Source organism: Neovison vison, chromosome 3 (genome assembly GCF_020171115.1).
Source record: "Neovison vison isolate M4711 chromosome 3, ASM_NN_V1, whole genome shotgun sequence".
Classification (NCBI taxonomy): Eukaryota; Metazoa; Chordata; class Mammalia; order Carnivora; family Mustelidae; genus Neogale; species Neogale vison.
In genome coordinates, this window is record NC_058093.1 from 214,531,869 (window position 1) to 214,553,132 (window position 21,264).

Here is a 21,264-nt window from a genome sequence, read left to right on the forward strand (position 1 = left end):
CCGGGGCCCACCCTACGATCTTGGGTTGCCCCTGGGGCAGCCATGCCCTGTGTTACATGACACACGGTTCCTTTAGTCCCAAGCGTCGGGGCGGGCTGCACAGAACCATTCCTGCTCCCCAGGCACTTGGCTCCTGAGAGCCGCCGGTTCCTGTTTACCCAGCACGGCTGAAAAGAAGACTATGGTCCCAGCTCTGGGATGCTGAGTCCCAGCCAGGTCGATCCAGGGACATCATCACTCATTTCCTCTTACTCTCCAGTCTCCAGGCTGTCCCTCATCCCTGCTCTATTGCGGTTTGTCACCAGAGCTTGCTTGCCCCTTGTCAGCACCTGTGGAACTGAGGTTCTGCGTCTCATCCTGGTTCTCTGGAGCCCAGAGCATTTTGTGTGAGGTCTCCTAGAGGGAAGGATTTAAATACAAGTGGGGAGAGCCACAAAGGCAGAATTTCAAGTGAAGGAGGGAAAGGGGGAAGCTTCCAGAGGGCCTTTCTCTCATGACAGCCACTGATGACAAACCAGAACCTGGGCCGATACCCCAGGCTTCTGCCCACAGGCCTCCCTGGGGGCTCTGGCCATTGCTGCCATGGAGAGGGGCTCGGGCCATCATTAGAATCAGTTCTGTGATGAGACCCTTGTGCTCAAGACAGGTCGGAATGCAGCAGGCCATCCACTCTCAGCCCTTTGGGCAGAGCATGGAGAAGGCAGAGGGGCCCTGGGGCGGAGCTGTAGGGCTCAGAGCGGCCCTGGTAGAACCACTGGCAGCCTGGCCCTGGGGCAGACATATGTGCACTCCATGGGTGGGGCTGGGCCAGGCTTCATGTCGACCTTACGCTGCTGCTGCTGTGGGCACCTACATGTTGAGGTAGGCTTTGCCCATGTGTGTGTCCACGTGTACACACATGTATTCTCCTGTGGTTGGGGAGTGACAGGTGCATCTGTTTATTTCTATGCATGTGCTCTTATACTGCAGGCATGACTCGCAGTGGGAGCCTGCATGGAGGAGGATCCTGGGCTCTATGGGGACCTGAGGAGGTTGAAGTGTCTGGGCTCTGGGCTCTGGAGCCAGGCTCCGGGCTGTCCCTAAGAGCACCTGGGGATCTGTAGTACTTGGGGGCCTTTCCTTAGCCCCTGGTCCTGTCCCTCCCTAGCCCCAAAGCATATACCCATGTACTCAGCGCCCAAAGCTCAGTTCCTAAGAAGCCTCAGTAAGGACAGAAGAGACAGCATTTTTCCTTCTCTACCACTGTGGTTCTCTCCCTGGCCTCTTTCCACCCACTGGTCATGAGGACCAACAGCATCTGCTCTTGGCCTCCTTAGGCACAACACGGGCACTGCTCTACCCTCAGCCCATAGCACAGAGCAAAGCGTGTAGGAGAGAGGAAGACGCTGGTGTGGATAGGGATGGGCTTAAGGGTTTATTTCAGTGGCGTTTAGCCCCGGCTGTCCATAAGAACCCCTGGGGGACTACTGCCTGGATCCCCCCAGCGACTCTGGGGGAAGGGGTTAGGCTTTGATGCCTTCGGTGTCTCTGCTGTGCGGCTGGGCTAGAGCACCTCTGACTGATGGAGCCGCGTAACACAGCCCAAAGCAAATCCATGTTGGCTTAGAAATACTTACACGTGCATCTGTGTAGCAAAGGTATAAAGATGTGCAGTGGAACCCAATGAAGGAGAGTGGCTGTTTCTGGGTGTGGGAAGCAGGGTAATAATATAGGGGAGGGGCCGGGGCTTTCACTGTCATCGTCATGTTTCATTTCTTGAGTGGAATGGTGGGGACCTGGTATTATTTCATACTTTTCGGTCTGGTTGAAACAGTACATCACGAGAGCATGAATTTTGTAGTCAGACCTGGGATTTAAGTTTATTTCTGCTGCTTACCGGCTATGTAACCTGGGGCAGGTACTTAGCCTCTCTGTTTAAGAGGCTGTTTAGTCCTCTGTGAAATGGGGCTCCCAGGGCTGTGTGAGGATTACCTGTTAAGTTCTAACAGCCCTTCCCCAAACCTGCCTGAGCGTGCCCAGGAGACCTGAGACCAGACTGGCTCTCCGTTGGGTCGCAGTGGGTTGCTAACTTCCCCCCCGGGCCTCTAACTTGTCCAGCATGGAAGGATGACACAGCCCCTGAGGCAGGTTCAGAACAGGAAACCCAGTAGGTTTTTGTTAGGTGCAGGAGGTGGGGTGACTCCAGAGGAAGGGGAAGGCAGTTGAACCCTCGCCTCTATCTCTTTCCAGATCCCTCTGTGGCCTCTCAGCTAAGGGGTGGAGCAAGGGGCGGCAGTGGGGCATTCCTCTCAGACTGGAAGGGGCATTCCTCTCAGACTGGAAGGGGCAGTGAGGGAGGGCGGAGCCACGCCCCGCACCGGGGATGTGGGGCGGGGAGCCATGGCCTCTGCAGGGAGGGCAGCTGGGAAGAGCCCCTCCTCCCACAATCCCCCTCCCACAGGAACACAGGTCTGGGGGCTGCTCACGTGCATTTAGATCCTGGTGCACCCAGGCAGCCTTTTCCCTCAGGACAAGGGAGCCTGTGAGGTGCCCCCAACCAGGCAGGGTGTCTGTCTGTCTCCAAGTACAAATGCACACTCTCTCACACGTGCAATATGCGCCCATATACACATATATATTCCATAGGCCTGGCTGTGGAATGGGGAAAGGAACTCAGACACCATTTTCACTGGACAAGTTTCAAACACAAATGGCTCATTTTTATTTTATCTCAGAAAAAAAAGAAAACATTCCCTTCAGACAGAAAGGCCGTTGGACAGGGCCTCTGGCTAGGCAGCTCCGAGCTGCCCAGGCACCCTGCGCAGTGGGCCCGTCCCAACCCCCTCCCCGGAGCCCACAGTCCGGCAGCAGTCCATGACACCTCCTGTCCTCGAGCCCAGCTTGGTGGCCCCAGAAGATGCCGCTGGGACGGAGTGTGTAAGAAGTGCACGGCAGCTCTTGGTAACCAGAGAGGGCTGCCTGGGACTCCCTGGGCTACTGCTGGAGACAGGCTAGCAGCAGGACTGACATCAAACCCAGCAACCAGGGAAGGAAGATAATTAAAAAAAAAAAAAAAAAAAAAAAAGGTATTCTTCACACTTAACATTTTCTCTTGGAAAAACAACAAAAGAAAAACGCCACCTCTGGGCACAGCAGCACCTGAACCCTCGGGAAGCCTGGGGAGGGTGGTCTGTTTGTGTGGTCGGAGGCCTGTTGGAGCCATACTCCCCCACCCCCTTGCCCCAGCCTCAGGCCAGCCAGCCTGCTCTGCCACAGATCTTCTGCCAAGTCGGGGTGGTGCTTCTAGATGCTTCCAGAGTGGGGTACCAGGCCTGCCCAGCCAAGATGGTCTGGTGCTGTGGCCCTGACCTGAAGCAGGGCCTCCCACCAAGAAACGTCCACTCCCTCGGACTCCAGGCCCTTCCTGCTGGGCCTCATGCTGCTCCAGCCGGGGCTCTCGCCTCTCAGTCCAAAGTGGGAGCTGGCCATGATAAGGGTCTCCAGGCCCATTCACTCTTCTCCCAACGTGACTGGTTCCATCCACCAAAGAGAAAGATCTCCCTCCTGTAGGAAGGGGCAAACTCAGTGGATCGTCAGGACACGCCCGCTCCATCCTGGGCCAGGGGACCCTCGAGGCCGGGGGACTCTGGGCATGCTCCCTTGAGCTCGTGGCTGAGGAGCTCCACATCAGGGAGCCCCATGTCCCCATGGGCCTCATGGGCACTCCCTCCACTCACCAGCCCCAGGGTGTAGCCGTTGGGCCGCCGCTCAGGCTGGGGGGCGCTGCCATTGGCCCACACCCCGGGAGGATGGCCGTTGAGGCGGAGGCTGATCTGCTCTCCGTCACCACCGTGGGCTGCCAAGGCCCGGGCACTGGGGCCACCCGCCTTGAAGGGCTCCCGCCGCCTGAGGATGTGGCTGCGAATGATCTTGCGGAAGGTCTGGCGGAACTCCCGGATGCGGTAGGCATAGATGAAGGGGTTGACGACAGAGTTGGTGTGGGAGAGGATGATGGTCAGGTACATGAGCTCAGGCGGGGCGTGGCTGCACTCGGGGCAGAAGAAGGTGAAGCAGTTGATGATGTGCAAAGGCAGCCAGCAGAGGGCGAAGAGCCCCACAATGATGGCCAGCGACTTGGCTGCGTGGACCTCCTTCTGCAACGTGGACCGAGCCCGCTCCCCCGGCAGAGGCTGGCTCTCCATCTGCTTCAGCTGCCGCCGGGCCGCCAAGAAGATCCGCAGGTACACGCCCAGCATGAGCAGCAGGGGCACCAGGACACAGGCAAAGAAGTTGTAGTACACCATGTAGTTCATGGGTACCACGTCCTCGAAGAGACAGGTCACCTGGCCCTCCCCGCAGACCTCTGACTGGTTCTGGCCCGCCTTTGGCTGACCACAGTTGTTCCAGCCCAGCATGGGAGTCAAGCCAATGGCAAACGACAGCACCCAGCAGACCGCAATGATGCCCTTGGCCCTTGTGCCAGTCACCAAGCCATTGTACCTGGGGAAAGGAGACCAGCATCATAGGTCTGAAAAACCTCAAGGCTAGGTGGGGCCAGGAGTCAGAAACCCAGAGGGCCTCCCCATCCCCCACCCACCGGCTAGAAGACCAGGACCAGTCACTTCCTGCCTCCTAGCCTCTGTACGGTCCTCTGTGCAGAGGACCTGTGCTGAGCCCTGCCTTTTCCCACAGGAGCCAACAGGACAGCAGGCTCCCTGGAGAGGAAACCACTGGGCAGACATTCAGATGATCACTAAACAGTATTACAAGTAGTCCTGGAACTCAGTAGTTCAGTTTGCAGGAATTTATAAGTGAGAGAACTTATCACCTCCAAGCTGGGCTTAGTTGACGCTAGAATAAGTTTCCTCTTAGAGTGGGAATGGGTCAGGGGTGCAGACTTAGTGGCTGGGGGGGGAACCTGTCACATCAGACTTGGAGATGATTCGTGTCTCTTGTCCTCCACACTCTTCCTTCCCCATTTCACTTAAGGTCTCCAGAAGCCCCCAAGAAGCGGTGGAGGTCCTGGGCAAAATACCCTTTCTCCCCTCCAAATTCACTCCCAGCCCTCTGGAGAGACACAACTGACATCAGCATGTCTTAACATTTATACAGTAGTCTTAACGTTCAAGAGCAAAGACCTACCTAAGGTACTGAGGTCCAGAGAGGAAAAAGAATGTGTCTGAAAGCACTGAGGACTCTAGAGAGCCAGGCTCAGTCTCAGACTCAGGGCATTGACCTGATCTGCCAGCCAGGAAGTTGACCCCCAGCCCACAAAAAAGGTGGCATAAATTTTATTAAAAGAATGGCAGTCTGGGGGCACCTGGGTGGCTCAGTGGGTTAAGCCGCTGCCTTCGGCTCAGGTCATGATCTCAGGGTCCTGGGATCGAGCCCCGCATCGGGCTCTCTGCTCAGCCTGCTTCTCCCTCTGCCTCTGCCTGCCTCTCCATCTACTTGTGATTTCTCTCTGTCAAATAAATAAATAAAATCTTTAAAAAAAAAAAAAAAAGAATGGCAGTCTGAAGCACCTGGGTGGCTCAGTCAGTTGGGCACCTGACTCTTGATTTCGGCTCAGGTCATGATCTCAGGGTCATGGGATCGAGCCCTGCATCAGCTTCTGTGTTGAGTGGGGAGCCTGCTTGAGATTATCTCTCTCCCTCTGCACCCCCAAACCTCCCCCCCAAGCATGCCTGCACACACATGCTCTCTCTCTCTCTCTTTAGAAGAGAGAGGGAGAGGATGGGCAATCAAAACATCATCTCCTTGGGCGCCTGGGTGGCTCAGTGGGTTAAGCCGCTGCCTTCGGCTCAGGTCATGATCTCAGGGTCCTGGGATCGAGGCCCGCATTGGGCTCTCTGCTCAGCAGGGAGCCTGCTTCCTCGTCTCTCTCTGCCTGCCTCTCTGCCTGCTTGTGATCTCTCTCTGTCAAATAAATAAATAAAACCTTTAAAAAAACAAAAACAAAAACAAAAAAAATCATCTCCTTGATTGAAGAAGGTGACCTCAGTGATCGCTGAGAGATGACCATCTGTTTAATGGTTTCGATCCTGGCAACATCAGACTGCCCTCCCCTTTACCTGGTAAACCCCACCCACCCTTCACATATCTTCCCCAAGAAGTTTCCTATCCAGATGCAGCTAATCTCTACTCTATCTGGGCCCCTGAGGCCAAGGGCCCCTTGGGGGAAGGGTTTTTCTGCAGCCATCTCTGTACTGCCGGCATGGACCCAGGAGCACACAGTAGGTGCCCTTTACTTAATTCCAGAATGGGAAGCACCCACAGAAACGATCTCATCTGGGAATGGCAAACATGGGCCTCAATACAGGGAAGAAGTGTGGGAGGCAGGCGGTCAGGACATGCCCCTGGCCACCCATGCAGAACGTGCTTCCAGTGCCGCCAGATCTCAGAGGGGCTGAGGAGCTGATCCTCTGGGTAAGATCGCCCATGGCTTACATTTTGTCAACAAATTCAAATTAAGGGGGAGAAAAGTCTGGTGGCCTCTGACCTCTTATCCAATCCAACTGCCTCATTATATAGATAAGAAAACTAAAGCCTGAGGAGAGGAATGGCCTTGCTGTGGACTTTTCAGGAGCCCAGAGCACCCTGGGCCAAGGTAAGTGTGTCCGTTCTGAATGTATGTCAGTTCTGAATCCTAACAGTAACCGGGCAGGGCCCCTCCCAGGAGCCTTCGACCCCATTTAGCAAGGGCCTCGGTGCTTGCAACAGGGCTTGGCGGAAACAGGGTCATGGACTTGACCATTTCTACCAAGCCACAGAGAGCCTACGCTGCCCTGTTTCCTATTCTGGAGCCTCAAACACAAAGTCTCAGGCTCTCCCCGCAACACACTTGATACTTACACAGCATTTGTTGTGTGTCGGGCACTGTTTGTAGTACTCTACAAATTATAATTTATAGAATCTCATTGAACAGGAGGCTATTTTAATGTTGGTATTTTTCCTGAGAAAAGCATATCCCTTCCTGAGTCTCAGTGCTGGTGTGGTCCTAGTTCGGCCATGTTCTGTTACTCTGCATCTCTGAGCCTTAGTTTCCTCATTTGTAAAATGGGGCTAAGAATCCAGGGCCTGTGAGCAACTGTCCCATGAGGGCAGAATGTAAAACCCGTGGGTGGAGATTGCAGAGAGGTGAACTGTGACTGTGTCCTTTGGGGAACTTCTCAGCCGAGCTGTGCACACAAGATGCGGGCTGCTTCAGGGAAAGGGAGCTTCCTGTCATTTGAGGCAAGCAAGCAGAAGCAAGCAGCTCTGGGGATGGATGGTGTAGAGGACCCCGGAGACCATCTGCTTTGGGGATTTCCAAATTGTCCTCCGTAGCCAACCTGCGATTCCCAGGCAATCATAGAGGTAGGCTGCTAAGGAAGGGAGGCAGCTTAAGAGTCACTGAATGAATGAGCTGGTGGGGACCCCAAGGTCCAACCTAAAGACTTCCAAGATAGTTTGAAAATCCCTGATCTGTCTGTCCAGTTGTCTGCTTTTACAGACAAGGAAACCCAGGAGGGGAAGTTGGGCACTCGATTTTAAAACGAAAGCCCCTTGTGGGGACAGAAACCCACGTTAGTAGCGCTTGCTTGCGGCATGCCAAGAATATCTCCGAGAGGATTCCCAATGCTGCCTTCCAGAAAGAGAACTGAAGGCAGGGCAGGGGACGAAAGGGACAGTTTTACCTGGACCATATACCCTGTTGTTTCTTTTTGATGTTTTAGTATGTGCAGGTAATTATTTAAATACACACACACACACACACACACATCAAACAAATTAATTTTGTTATTCAGAAGAAAAGTCCTTAGGCTGAGAGCCCTAGACCCAGGCCCCTGGGGAGCTGGAACAGCATTAGGGCCCAAATGGAATAACAGCCAAGCCACAGCATGGCCCAAGGGCATCCACTGGGCATCCCCTGTGTCTATGACGGACGCTAGTCCCATCTTGGCTCCTGGGCCCTGGTCACAGGCCGTCCAGTGTAAGGGGTGCCAAATGCATCCAGCACAACCCTCCGCCATTCAGGGGGGCCCGGCGGCACCACAGGGAGCAGGTACTAGGGCACTGCTCGGCACGTTTGGGGGTACCTCTGCATCCATGCGTCTTCCAGCTCCCAGGCCGCCCCTTCCCAGGTACTCCCCATTACCCATGTTGGGGGCTTCCTCTGTGATCCCAGAATACTACCCACAGCTCCAGGTGGGGCTTCATGTGCATTTTCCCTACACTGACAGAAGGTGGGGGCTTTCCGAAATTGTCCAAAGAGGTCAGTGAGCTAAGAAATGACGAGCCATGGGTGAAAACCAAACTCCTTTTGGGGCAGAGGCAGGCCTGAGCCAGCCTCATACCCTCCCTGGCCTCCTGTTCTTCTGTCACCTCTCCTTGGCCCAGAGCCCATGTATTCCTTCCTTCCTTGGGGCCTTTGTCCAGGCTTGGCCCACTCCTGTTACATCTGCCCCCACACATACCCATCCTGTAAGACCCGTCCGCATCACCTCCTCCAGGGAGCCCTCTCTCCCAATCCTGCCCTCTTTAGAAACCAGGTACTTGGTTTTTGTCTCCATGGGGTGATTCACCACATACACCTCAGGTCTTTGCACCCACTGTGCAAAAACATTGCTCCAAATGTGGCCTATTTTCCAAGGAGAGTGAGTGTTTGCCAGGGGCTAATGTGAGAGGCAGGACACAAGGGGCACAAAAGTAACAAAGTCTCTCTCCCTAGGCTTTCTGTCCTTTGGGGATACTGAGAGCTACATCTCTGCCTCTGGCCAGGTTGCTTCTCACTGGCTTCTTGACTAAGCCCTGCCATAGCCACCAGGGTCCCTGCCCTTGGGAAGAAGCACAGATTTTTCTGAAACTAAATTTTTTAAGAAAGGAAGAGAGAGGGGCACCTGGGTGCATCAGTGGGTTAAGGGTCTGACTTCAGCTCAGGTCATGATCTTGGGGTCCTGGGTCTGAGCCCTACGTCAGGCTCCCTGCTCAGCCGGGAGTCTACTTCTCCCTCTGTCCCTCCCTTTACCCACTACCCACACACCCCCCCCCCCGGCCCTGTTGTGTGCTCTCTCTCAAATAAATAAATAAAAAGTCTAAAAAAAGAAAGAGAGGGAGAGAAAGGAAAGCAAGGAAAGGAAAGGAAAAAAGGAAGGAAGGAAGCAGGGACAGGAAGGAAGAGAAAGAAGGAAAGAGAAAGAAAGAGAGAAATGAGGGGTGAGTGACATGGGCCTGGGGTCGATGTCCAGGGCAGCAGTCAGGGGATAGGCTCCTGAGAGCTGCCAAAGGCACCTGCCGAGCGGAGCAGAGGAGGGGAGGTTTCCCACTGGCGGAGGATGGGGGAGAGGCAGGAGCTCCCGGTTCTCACCTGCCTCCACTTTGCTCCCCCTTGCACCTTCATGCCCCTCACCCTTCCCCGTCCCAGGGCCCCTGAGGAATAAGAAAGCCGAGAGACCCAAGGGAGCCTGGAACTTCAGGAAGGGCCCCAGAGCTGCCCCCCAACCTCGCATCAGCACACACTGGCCTCTCCATGAGTAACACAAGGGTCATAACATCTGCCCTGGCCCCGATGCCGGGGCGTGAGGATCAAAGGAGAAACTGCGCTAACGTCCTCTAGCAACGGGAGGGGATCAGCCACAGCAGAATCGTCATCCCTAACAACTCCCCGTCCAAGACATCCAGGCTGACCCTTCCAAAGCTTTATCAAGCGTTGCTCAAACAGCCAGGATTTGGGTGGACCTGGGTCCCACTCCAGGAGATTGTGAGAACTGGAGATTGCAGATGGAATGGGGCAGGTCCACGCTCCATGCAGGGACCCGGCTCTGAAACTCCAGGCACTTAACCAGGAGCGGATTCCCTATCGGTTCCATCCCACCGAACCTCCCTCCTCCTGGCCCCATCCCTCCCATCCGCTCACTGGATCCTTACAACACCTTTGTGAGCTCAGAAGGACAGAGAGGCCTGTCCCCTTCCACAGATGAGGAAATGGGCCCAGAGAGTGACCGCTGGCTTTTTTATGGTCACACGGCATGTCCCACAGGATCCATTCTCTTGACTCTCAGAATACAGAGAGAAAAGCAAAAGCTGAGACCCTTTCATTAAGCCCCAATCTCTCCCTAGAATGCTGTTGCCCTTTAAATTGGGGAAGGAAGTGAAAGCGAGGTCTCTCCTTCCCTACTGAGCGTTCCCAACAGGGCGGGCCCAGGCCCAGTTCATGCTCAGCCTGGCCCCTAAAGCAGACACCAAATTCTCTGCTCTCTGGTCTACCTGGGATCCTGTGTTCTGACCTATTCCTCGGTGAGCCTGGACCCTGCACCCTGCACGACGAGGCCAGTCCTCTATGGGCTGGCCAGAGTATTCTCTTCAACAAGGGTCATAAGCTCTCCTGAGACTAGAGCACCGTACAGGGCCATACGGGGGCCCAGGCTCCTCCCTTCCTTCGAGCAGCACAGGGAGGCTGCCTGCTTCCCCCTTCCAGCCCAAGTAACAGCAGTGGCCAGGTGCAGGTCTGGGAGCCCAGGGCCACCCTGTCACCCTGCTCCCCAAAGACTGAGCTGCCGCGGGTGACAGGCCACAGCTCTTCGCAGGCCCAGGCCCAGGCCCAACTGTGCTGCCAACTCGTCGTGTGGCCCTGAGGGCTGGCTCCCTTCTCTGAGCCTCATTTCTCTATCCGGAAGATGAGAAGAAATGACCTTTACTAAGGGCCCCCTTGGGTTTGACACTCTGGCCTGCTCCACAGGAAGGCACTTGAGCTGTCTGGGAGAATTCACCACAGGGCCAGGTACCTGGGTCCTTTGAGAATCCCCTCAGCGTCTGCAGCCACTGGGCTGTGGAGCCCGGCTCCCAGATGCACCGTCAAGGAAGTGGGGCTGGAGGTACCCCTACCCCCATCCCAACCCCTACCTTGGGGGAGGGAGGTACTTCCTAGCTTCCCTCAAGGCCAGCTACGTGGAGGCCCCATTAAATAAGCTCTTGGCCTCAGGGAAAGTCTTCATTTACACAATCCAGAGCTGAAGTCACTTCACAAAAGATTCACCATGAAAACCCCCTCCGCTAGCTGAGCACAGAGGCTCTCTCCAAGACCATGAGTACTTGCTGACCTGAGGAGCACAAAATTTGCATATTGGTCCAAGTGACTCACTGTGGCATTCAGCCAAGTCACTTCCCCTCTCTGGGTCATTTTCCTAATGTGCAAACTGTGCGACTGGCCCAGAGGAGCTGGAGGCGGGCCTGCGGGCAGCCTTCTAGCTCTGAGGGCCTGTGGTTTCCCGTAGTGCCCCGCCCCAGCCCCGCATCACGCTGTGTGAGAAAATGGCCCAGATGCACCGCCCAGGCCCGGGCCACACGCATCTGCCAGCAGCCAAAGCAGCAGCCTCAGCCACACAGCCTGGGGAAGACCGGGGAGGGCCAGGGTTCCTGGGGCCCACAGGGGTCCCCCGGATCGGCATGCTCCCCGGCCACGTGCCGAGCCCTGGGCAGCCTCAGCCTGGGCCCCGTGGAGCTCTCCTCAGCTCCACACGCAGACATCAAAGACCAAAACGTGAGCCCAGGTTCACCCTGACCCTGGCTGGGCACAGAGCAGACCTCGGCACAGATGTGAACCCCAGCATGAGGCATGCCAAGGAAGGGAAGAGGGGAGCTCCAACCCACCGGCCCCGGCCCCCAGCTCACCGGAGTGGGATGCGGATGGCGATGTAGCGGTCAATGGCGATGGCCAGGAGGCTGAAGATGGAGCTCTGCGTGAGGACCAGGACAAAGCAGGCGAAGAAGAGGCAGCTGTGGCAGGCAGCGCAGAACCCCGTGCTGATGGTGATGGCGAAGGGGATGGCGAGGACTCCCACAGCAATGTCGGCGGCCGCCAGGGACACCACAAAGTAGTTGGTGACGTTCTGCAGGTTGCTGTTCAGCCACACGGCCCAGCACACCAGCACGTTGCCCAGGATGGCCAGCACGGCGATGGCCAGCTCCACTGTGATGTACACCCAGAAGCCCATGGTGGGCATGGCCGCAGACAGGCAGGGTCAGCAAGGACGCGGGCCAGGCCAGCTCACGGTCCATAGCTGCAGCGCAGCTGGCCCTGCCCAGGCCCCTGAGCCCCTTCTTCACAGGAGCCAAGAGCGTCCCTGCCTGGGAGGGGAAAACCCCCAAGGGCTTTTTCACAGCCAACTCCAAGTCTCCAGAAACCAGACCCTTTGCAGAGGCTCTGGCAGCATCCTGGCTCAGCTCAGCTTCGCGGTCCCCGAGGCACCTGCTGAGGGAGAAGCCTTGTGAGGAGCTGGACCCCGGGCAGAGAGGGCAACGCTGAAGATTCCCGGGGGCAGCCATCAGTGCCGCTCACCAAAGCCCTCCCCACAGGCCAGACATCAGCCCAAGAACAACCCACTGTGCCCAGACACTGGGCTGGGGATCAGCCTTGGCCCTTGTGTTTTCTCAGCGAGACGGGAATCTGTCTTAACACAAGTTAAGTCACTTGTGTTGCCCCTCATGCTCAGCTTCCCAAGACTTTTGGGACAGCCCTGCCAGTCTCCTGGGTCCCTGAGTTCACTGCCACCCCCAGGACCCTTCCAGAAAGCCCCCCCTCACTCCTCAGCTCTCCCAGGCCCACCGACCTTCTCTCTTGGCCAGCCTCAGTCCTCTCTGTCCCCCAAGAGCTCTCCCTGGGAAACACAAGTACCTACCTAGGCCGCTGGGTTAAAGAGAAGCCCAGAGATGCCTAGAGCTCTGATCTGGAAGGGCCTGGGTGGCCCGTCTGGTCCCGCGTCCCGCTGCCGGCTGGTGAGCCCCCATGCCCTCGCTGGTGATGCCATACAGCGTGGAGGAGCAAGCACAAAGGCAGCCGCCCCTCAGCAGCCCCTGCTGGCTGCCGGCACATCTGGTGGGGGAGCGCCCTCCTCTCCTTCCTCCTCCTACCTCTCCTCCCTCCTCCCACGGCCGCTCCCCAACCTGCTCCTCCGCCTGGCTAATGCCAGGGTAGACTTAGTGTCGTGCTAGGCAGAAAGCAGGGGGCTCAGCCGGGACTTGCCGGAGAACTGCAGGCAAGGATTTTTTTTTTTTTTCTTTTCTAGGCCTCAGTTTCTTCAGTGATATCACGAGGAGACTGGACCCCAGAGAGCCTCTGGGGAGCACGGCGGCACTCACTCAAGATTCCATGAGAAGGAAGGAAGTAGACCTGAAAGAGTTCCCCCAGAGTCAAATGGCAGAGAGGTGTAAGGAATTAAACCCCGCAGAAGCACAGGCAGAATTCGAGGTCTTGGGCTCCCCCAGTCCAAACCCGCAGGGTTCCCTTGAGCTTGTGAAATGGTCTCCATCTCCCCCTATCGGCCTGGGGGCTGCTCCCCACTGCCTTTGCCCCCACCTATCACACTCATAGGTGCTGCCTCGTGGTGTCCCCTCATGCCAAATCCACCCCCTCCTCCTGTCCCGGGCCGTCCCGGGGCCCCAGGGGCGTGCGGGCAGCAGCTCCTGCCTGCATGTGGACAAGAGGCTGGAACCTGCCTTTCCTCCACCCACACGTGGACTCGGGAAAGTGTGTCCTCCTTCACTCCTCCAGGACACAAGGGATAGAGCAGGCCTGGGAACCTTGGGAGAAGGTGACTCCTGGTCCCTTGCCATGTTCCCAGGGCCAGGCTCCCCCCGCCCCATCCAGGAGGTGACAGGGGGCTGCAACAGAGAAACACAAGTCTCCTAACTCCAGTGTGCTGGACTGCACCTGAGGGCTGGTCCCTGCGCCCACTGGGAGGCTCGAACAGAACACCCAACCTCAGGAAACAGGACAGAGAAGAGGAGGCAAAGTCCCTGAAGAGGGAGGGTTTCCGCAGCCTGCGGCAGACCCGGTGGGCTTCCCCAGGCCTGGCGGGGCCCACTACCAAGGGGGCCTGAATGAATCCCAAGTGCGGTCCCCGAGGCACCTGCTGAGGGAGAAGCCTTGTGAGGAGCTGGGTATTTGCCAGCCAGCTGCCCACAAAGCATGTCAGTGGCAGAGGACGATGAGACCAAGTCTCCTGGTACTGTCCCTGGTCCCAGAGTGTCCCTGGCCTAGAGCCCAAAGCAGCACTCACCAGGGAACCCTCAACTGCAGAAACTGGGTGTCCAGTGTCCAATTTTTATTCGGCAAAGGGAAGTGCCAGACCCAAGACTGCCTGCTACTCAGGGGCCTCCCAGGCCCAGCAGCAGAGGCAGCAGGCCACGGTCCAGTGGGGTCTGGCCAGGCCCGGTAAGCCTCAGGGACCCTGCCGCCTGCCGCCAGTAAGCTGTCTGCCCTCTGCCCTCTTCACCGTCACCCACCACCCTCCTCACCCGACTTTGGCCTCTCCATGGGACTTGGCATCAAGAGGTGCCGCAGCGTCTGCCAATCAGACCAGCCCAGGCTAGTAGCCTGACTTGGCCCCAGACCACTGTCCAGATTCCGAGGGTCCTTCCTGCGGGAGGATGAGGCAGGCTCCCTGGCAGTCCACGTGACCCAAATACATATCACATTTCTGCGGCGTGGAGACCGGACTGCCCTACCCCACTGCCCAGACCACTGCTGGTGGGGTCACACTACCAGCACCTGTCCTGGAGGCCAGGTGCAACAAGAGAGCATGGTGACAAGGGGGTCATCTGTTCTCACTAGCCCCATGAGCTCCATTTTACAGATGAGGAAGCGAAGTCCCAAAGAGGTTAACGACCTCTCCCAGCCTTTCCAAGAGCATGAAAGGGGGGGATAGAGCTGAGGGAAATGCTCATGGAAAACACAGCAGCAGGAAGATTTCCTGGGGCCTCCTGGCCCCTCGCGGCTTCCCTCCCTTCAGAGGCCTCCTAGCGCGACAGGAAGGTCTGAGGCCCAAGGGGAGAGGGACAGGGGTGGAGCCAGGATCTGGCAATTTCCTATCCCTTTCTGTCAGCTCTATCTAATTAATTCTTGAGTCATCTGTTGCTAGCCAGGAAAGGAAATTAAATGGTAATAATGTAATATTTCCCCCTGATTATCCCTTACTGGGGACAGGGCAGAGGTCAGAATCTGTCCCATCAAAACTAGAGACACGTGCATGATAAGCCTTGAGAGGACAACCCCGCAGGATTCCCCCCGGATAGATCAGGACTAACTGTTACTTCTTCCAGCCTACCTCCTCACCCTCACCGACCTGGCCACTTTAATTAAAACTCCATTTAATCAAAACCCACATACTTCCTGGCCCACTTCTGGCTCATTGTAAGTCACACTAGCAAGGCTTTCTGTACACATGCGCAGATGGCGTCTGTGTTCCCAGAGTCTGCTGGACGGAGGTGCCTGCTAGCTTCCAGGCAGGACCCCATACCTTTGTCCCTGGGTGCGGCACAGCGCAACAGACCAGGCCCAGTGTCGGGACTCGGACCCGGCATAACCATGCTCGGCGCAGTCCTGGGCTCCAGAATCCTGGCTCGAGACTCTTACCATCACTTTCTCACAGCAAACGTCACACCAGCGCCTACTCTGGGCCAAGCAGCATCCCAGCTGCTGCATCACAGGGAGCGCTGTGCCTCCTGCTGCTGAGCCTGGCCCCAGAAGGGTCCTGAGCCTCTAGAAGGGGGCCTTGAAGGAGGAACTGTCCCAGGAGACTGCTGAGAGCCAGCTGCTCCCCAAGTGTGCGGCCACTCCCCGTCTCCAGGGCCTCAGGTCCCACTTATGATGAGCCTGCAAACCGCAACTACGAAGCACAGGAGAAAAACTCAAGCTAAGATAAGCAACAGCACCCAAACTACGGAGATTCATTCATTCGGGAAGACATGAAAGTAATAATTTCATAATGCTTTTCAAAGACATTTAGGATCTTTAAAGAGACGAGAAAAGGAATAGCATCCACAAGCAAGAAGGAGAACGTACGACTCAACGGATAGAGAAATGGATGAAACAAGAATGGATGAACATGAACAAGAAATAATAAAAAATCCCTACAATGAAAAATAAAGGGCCTGAGGCAGAGCACAATCTGCGTGATGCACTTCGGGCGTGCACACAGTTGCAGACGACGGGGGCTCTGAGGGGGAATGATCAGCACTGAGGAATGAGCACAGCAACTTTGCAAAGACACAAAGCCCAGGAGGAGATCCAGCTGAGAGACCCTGAAGGTAGACCAGAAGTAGCAACACCTGTCTCAAGGGAGCTCTGTCAGCATGGAGAGGGCAACAAGCAAAGAAGAAACAGTCGGACAGGCAGCTCAGCTCCGCCTCTCAATCCCAAGCCCACAGCTGGCTCTGCCATGACTGGTCTTCGGAGTGGCCTGGGGCGTGGGCACAAGCCTCCCAGAACCCCAGGGGCCCTGGGGCCTACCAAGGCCCTCTCCAAATGCATCAACTGGAGTGGGGCCAGTGTCTTCCAGGGCTGCCTGGAGGTGAGCAACCACGGAGCACTAGGGCCCCTTCCTTTTCTCCTTCCCTCCCTGCAGGACAACCTCAGGACCATGGCACAGGCTGGGCCCAAAGCACGGAGCAGGCATCCAGTGGTCCCCCTCCCCCACTGCCCCTCCGGAGGCTGCTGCTCTCAACCCCAGGGGCAGGATGTGGGCAGGAACTGGTGGAGTGGAGAGTTAGCTCCCTGTACTGAATCTGGCCCTTAGAGTAGCCTCGGCATCCTCAGCTCCAGCTCCTTTCTCCCCACGGGGGGCCCAGAGTCCCCCTCTAGTCCCCATACATCCAGGCCAGATACCGGGAGAGTCTGCAGCCTCCCAGCCTGAGGTGTCCATTCACCCCATCACTGGGCACCTCTCTGACAGCCCCCCTCCAAGAAGTCACCCCACACACAAGGTGCTGGGTGCCCATTCTGTGGCCACAGGAGCTCAGGTGTGCTCCCACTCCTGCTCCATCCCACACTCCCTGAGATCCCAAGCAAGAGTCTTCCCCTTTGTACCGAGGGTCCTGTAAGACAGCACCCACACCTCCCTCTAATGAGCCCTCTGATGGTGGGGCGACAGGGACTATGATGCCTGAAGGGGACATGGCGGGGGGCCTACATGGCCCCAGTGGGCCCAGGTGGGGCCCTGGCAGTGGTCTGTTGGAGGGCAGGAGCTCGTTAGAGGGAGGACCCACCGAGGACAGAGGGAGGCAGGCCCACTTCTGGGATGAAGGTGTGTTGACACAGCCCTGGGGGCTGAAGGGAGAGGGTGAGAGCGTCAGCCAGCAAAAGCAGCACGGCCTGGGGGTCACACCAGACGCCAGGCAGCTCCGCCACTGTTCCTTGTTAACTCAGTGGGCCCCTGTACCTGGTTCCCGGGTTGCAAAGGCCATTATGGGCCAGAGGTGAACGCCTCTGTGGTGGGTGGGCAGACAGAGACCACGAGCCCACACACCAGGAGGGGCATCAGAGTGATGCTGCCTGCCTCTCCCTGGCGCATGAAGGCCCTGTCTAGAAGGTGAGCATTGGGGGCCTCCTCTCTGCATCCCAGTTACAGGCTCCTGCCCATTTCTCACTTCCCTTCCCCATCTGGGCCCGGCACAGACCTCCAAGGTACGACCCACAGGCACCCCAACCATTGCCTCCAGCCTCCAGACCATATAACCCCTCCCTTCCGTGACTGCTAATGCTTCCTGGGCCCAGACCCTTTCCCTGGGGGTTGGGACTTGTTCCTTTTGGCCGCTCAGCACCTGACTCCGGGTGTCTGTCTCCTCCACAGCCCCCGAGGCACACCCCCCAAACTTCATGCCATACTTCATGCCATGGCCATCCCTCTGGTCATCCTCCGCTTAGCTGCCTTGGTCACACCCTTCAGCACCTGGTCTGAGCTGCGGCAGACAAGACAACCTCCACGGGATGGCTGGGCTGGCCGTTCCCGCTCATCCGGGTAGGGTAGCTCAGGAATGAAGCAGGTTAAACGTTGCAGGCTCTGAAGCCCTGAAGCCAACTCCAGTCCACATGTCCCTCTGCCAACAGAGATCCCCTGTGGTATCCCCCCGCCCATGCCGCAAGGCCAACAGCCTCCCTTGGGGTCCCCAGCTCAAGCACAGACCCCAACCTGTCCTCTGGTCTGACCTTCTCCTTTCAGGCCCATCTCTCATTTACTCTCGATCACAACCCTGTACAGAGAGCATTGGTCGTTCCGTCATGCTCGTTTTTACGAGTAAGGAGGTGAGACCAGAATCCAGGCTTGGGCATCGAAATCTGCCGTCCATTGGGTTGCCCTTGAAGCCAGCCCTTGCTCTCTTGGGCTGTGGGTTCCTAGGGGAAGGACCACGGTGTGGTTGGGGGCCTGCATCTCACAGACCAATATGAGGGACAGCAACACAAGCAAGTCCCCAAAGCTTGGCCAGGACTGACCTGGCCCAAAGCCTCTCTCACCTGCCATCCATCCTGGGCGGCCCTCAGCTTCTCTGAGGTTCTGAACAGGGAAGCAGGCTGAGCCCAGAACCTGATCTACAGGGACAGGATTAGGATAGAGGGGCAGTGACCAGAATGACACTAGAACCTGGAAAAGCCAGGAAGACTCTAAATGGCAAGGACAGAGCAAGGACGTGTTGACACCACTACCTGTGGACAAGCTTCAGTGCGGAGCTCGGGTCACAGACCTGCTGAGACCCGAGATGGGGACCTGGCCCCCAGAGCCTTCCAGCCCAGCCAGTGCCTCCAGGACCAGCCACGGCAGGACTAAAGAGGGAGCTCCTGACCTCACAACATCCTCCCTGGGCCACTGTGCTCCAAAAAGTTCCCCATCTTGGTCCCCACAGTGGGGACAAGCAGGGCAACCACAGTCGGGCATAGAGGTAACACAGAGAGTGTCCTGGAGGGTGCAGAGGCTGGCTGGACAGCAGAGACCAAAGGAAGGGCAGCCTGAGTTCTGAGCCAGAGGTGAGCACAGGCCCTGTGGGTGGACACGGGCTTGTGAGCTCCCCCGCCATGGTGAGGGAGAGCTGGACAAAAGGCCATCCTAACCCAACCCCAGGAGCCAACCACAACTCCAGTCTTACGGGATGGGGGATGGGGGATGGGGAGACCTGCTCTCCAGCTTCTCCTTCTCTTTCCCTTCGCCTCTGCCTTGACCTCCACCATCCTCCCATTTTACAGTCTGGAAACTTAAATTCTAAAGCGGCATGGCGGTCCCAGGGAACGCAGAGATCTCTGCTTCGCGGGCCCGCGGCCCCCTCCTTGATCCTTTAGGCTGTCCTGCGCCAAATCCCTCGAGGGCCGCCACCATTCCCGCCATTCCTACACCTCAGCTCCGGGAAGCCCGGCAGACGGCCAGGTCCACTCCGAGGCGCGCAGCCACCCTGCCCGGCCTCCGGACTCCCTTGGGTCCCCTAAGTCCGGGAGTCGCCACCACTGCCCCCGGAACGCTCCCGCCTCGGCCCAGCGTTCCAGACTCCCCTTCTCGCCGCACCCGGGCATTCGGGATGCCGAGCAGCTGCCCTCGCCGTTCCTCCCCGGGAATGCGGTCCTCGCCCCGGGCTGCTCCACCTGCGGAAGCCCTCTCTCGCCCCCGGAGGTCCGACCCGCCTTCTCTCCGGCCGCACCTCTGCGCCCCCAGCCCACCCCCGCCGGGCGCGTCCGGAAGGTTCGCCGAGTGCCCTGGGGCCGGCCCGTGGCGCCTAGACGGACCGACGGACGTCCCCGTACGTCACCTGCGGGTCCAGACTCCTGCCTGCCAACGCCCGCCGCCGGAGCCGTCGGGCTCTGGCGTCCCCACCCCTCCACGCCGACCCGTGCGCACCTTCCGGTCCAGTCTGGGGCGGCCCGGAGGGTCCGCACACCGCCCCCCGACCAGGCTTAGGACGTGCGTCCGCGCCTGAGCCGCCCCTGCACCCGCCATTGCGGTCCCCGCCTCGGGGCAGAGCTCGGACCCCAGCCCAGTGAACTCGCTCTCGGGATGGCGGGAAGAGAGGGTCGGGGCGGCGGGGCGCCCTGAAGGGAGGGGTCCCGCGCCACCCATCCCACCCAGCCCCTCAGCCTCCGACGACCCCATGCCGTCTGGCCGCCCGCCAAGGACCCTGGGGACCCCGGACCCGAGACCCCGGCTGACCTGCAGCTCGCGCGCCGGCTCCCGCTGTCTCCGCGGTGGCTCGGGCTCAGGCTCCAGCCGCGTCGCTCATGGGCGCCCCCTGCAGGCGGCTTCGAGACTTGCACTGTCCCCGCCCCGCCCCGCCGCTCTGGGAAACCGAGGTCCTGAGTTCCCCCTGGGGATTGGAGGAGCTGGCTTGAGAACCTGGGGGATGCCCGCAGTAGGACGAGGCCACGACGGGCTGGACCGCGCCACATCCCTGCCCGCGTCCCCCAGCGTGTTCTTCCTCGCTTGCGTCCGTCTGGCAACCTCCGGCGCCACACCCCCCTCTCCTTCGATGAGTGTCCTGGCCAGTTTTCCTCCCCGCCCAGTGAAGCTGCCCAGCCCTTGGCCCGCACTCCCTTTCCTCCAAGAAGGCTGAAGGGCTTCCCCTGCTGCTCTGGTCCTCTCGGAGCTCTGCTATATCCCTTATCATTGTAGCTGAGTTGGGGTGGTGCCTGCCTTTGTCATCCTTTCCCAGTGTCCAGCTGTGATCTGGGAAGTGCCCAGTGCCAGCTCCTCCTCAAGTCTTTCCATGGCTGCACTGTTTCTGAAGGATAAAGCCCAGCCTCCTTCCTTTGGCATTCAAGGCTTTCAGCCCTGAGGTCCTGCCTGGTCTCCGGCTATGCCCTCCTTCCTGAGCCTTACCCTAGGTTGGGAGATGGGCACCTCAGCTCCAAGGATGTCTGTAGGAAGCCCACCCGGTTTCCAGTGGCCCCTCTAACTGCCCCAGCACAGACTCAGGGCCAGGGCTTTCTTACAGCCTCTGGGGCCCAGCTGGGACCTGCCCCCACCTCCACTTGTCTGAGCAAAGTGAAGAGGAGTTGTCTTCTGCACCACACACTGACCTGGAATCTTAGACTCTTGGGCTGGGACTCCACCCCCCTATTACCTCCAGGCCCATGTTTTAGAGACTTCAAATTGGGAATGACCTCCCAATTCAATTGGGAATTGGCCATACAAGGGGACCCACCTTCTACCCTTGGATCAAGAAAGTCTTGAATGTCTACCCCAATTCTGTGCACAGCCGGATGAACTATATCTGGCAGCCAGAGACCAGGGCACTGGTGACCAGGGACTCATGGGAACCCCCGCATTCTTGAACCTCTGGGGTCAGCGGGGTCACAGTGAAAAGCCCAGGAGAGGGGTTTGTGCAGAACCAGACCGGATCCTAGAGCTGAGGCCCCCTACAGGAGCTCGATGTCTCCCACAAGGGGAGAATGCCAGCAGGAGATGAGACTCTAGGCTCAGCTCGGGAACTAGAATCTAAGGCCGTGCCCATCGACTGCCTGGATTCAGCCAGCCTCCATTGCCTGGCAGC

General features: G+C 58.0%; 1 protein-coding gene across 4 annotated transcripts; it reads right to left on the reverse strand.

Annotated features, from left to right (window-relative positions):
• Positions 1-2,650: 2,650 nt before the first annotated feature.
• On the reverse strand, positions 2,651-19,967 carry ADORA2A (adenosine A2a receptor). Of its 4 annotated transcripts, none has more exons than XM_044243824.1 (3): positions 19,926-19,967; positions 11,632-12,208; positions 2,651-4,479 (listed from the first exon to the last, which is right to left on the reverse strand). In XM_044243824.1, the coding sequence occupies exons 2-3, from the start codon at positions 11,961-11,963 to the stop codon at positions 3,573-3,575; spliced, it is 1,239 nt and encodes a 412-aa protein (XP_044099759.1). In that variant the 5' UTR covers positions 11,964-12,208; positions 19,926-19,967; the 3' UTR covers positions 2,651-3,572. The 4 variants fall into 4 exon arrangements, with proteins under 4 accessions (XP_044099759.1, XP_044099758.1, XP_044099760.1 ...); XM_044243823.1 differs by having other exon boundaries at positions 11,632-12,211; positions 19,926-19,946; XM_044243825.1 differs by lacking the exon at positions 19,926-19,967 and adding an exon at positions 12,639-13,282.
• Between the last annotated feature and the right edge of the window lie 1,297 nt (positions 19,968-21,264).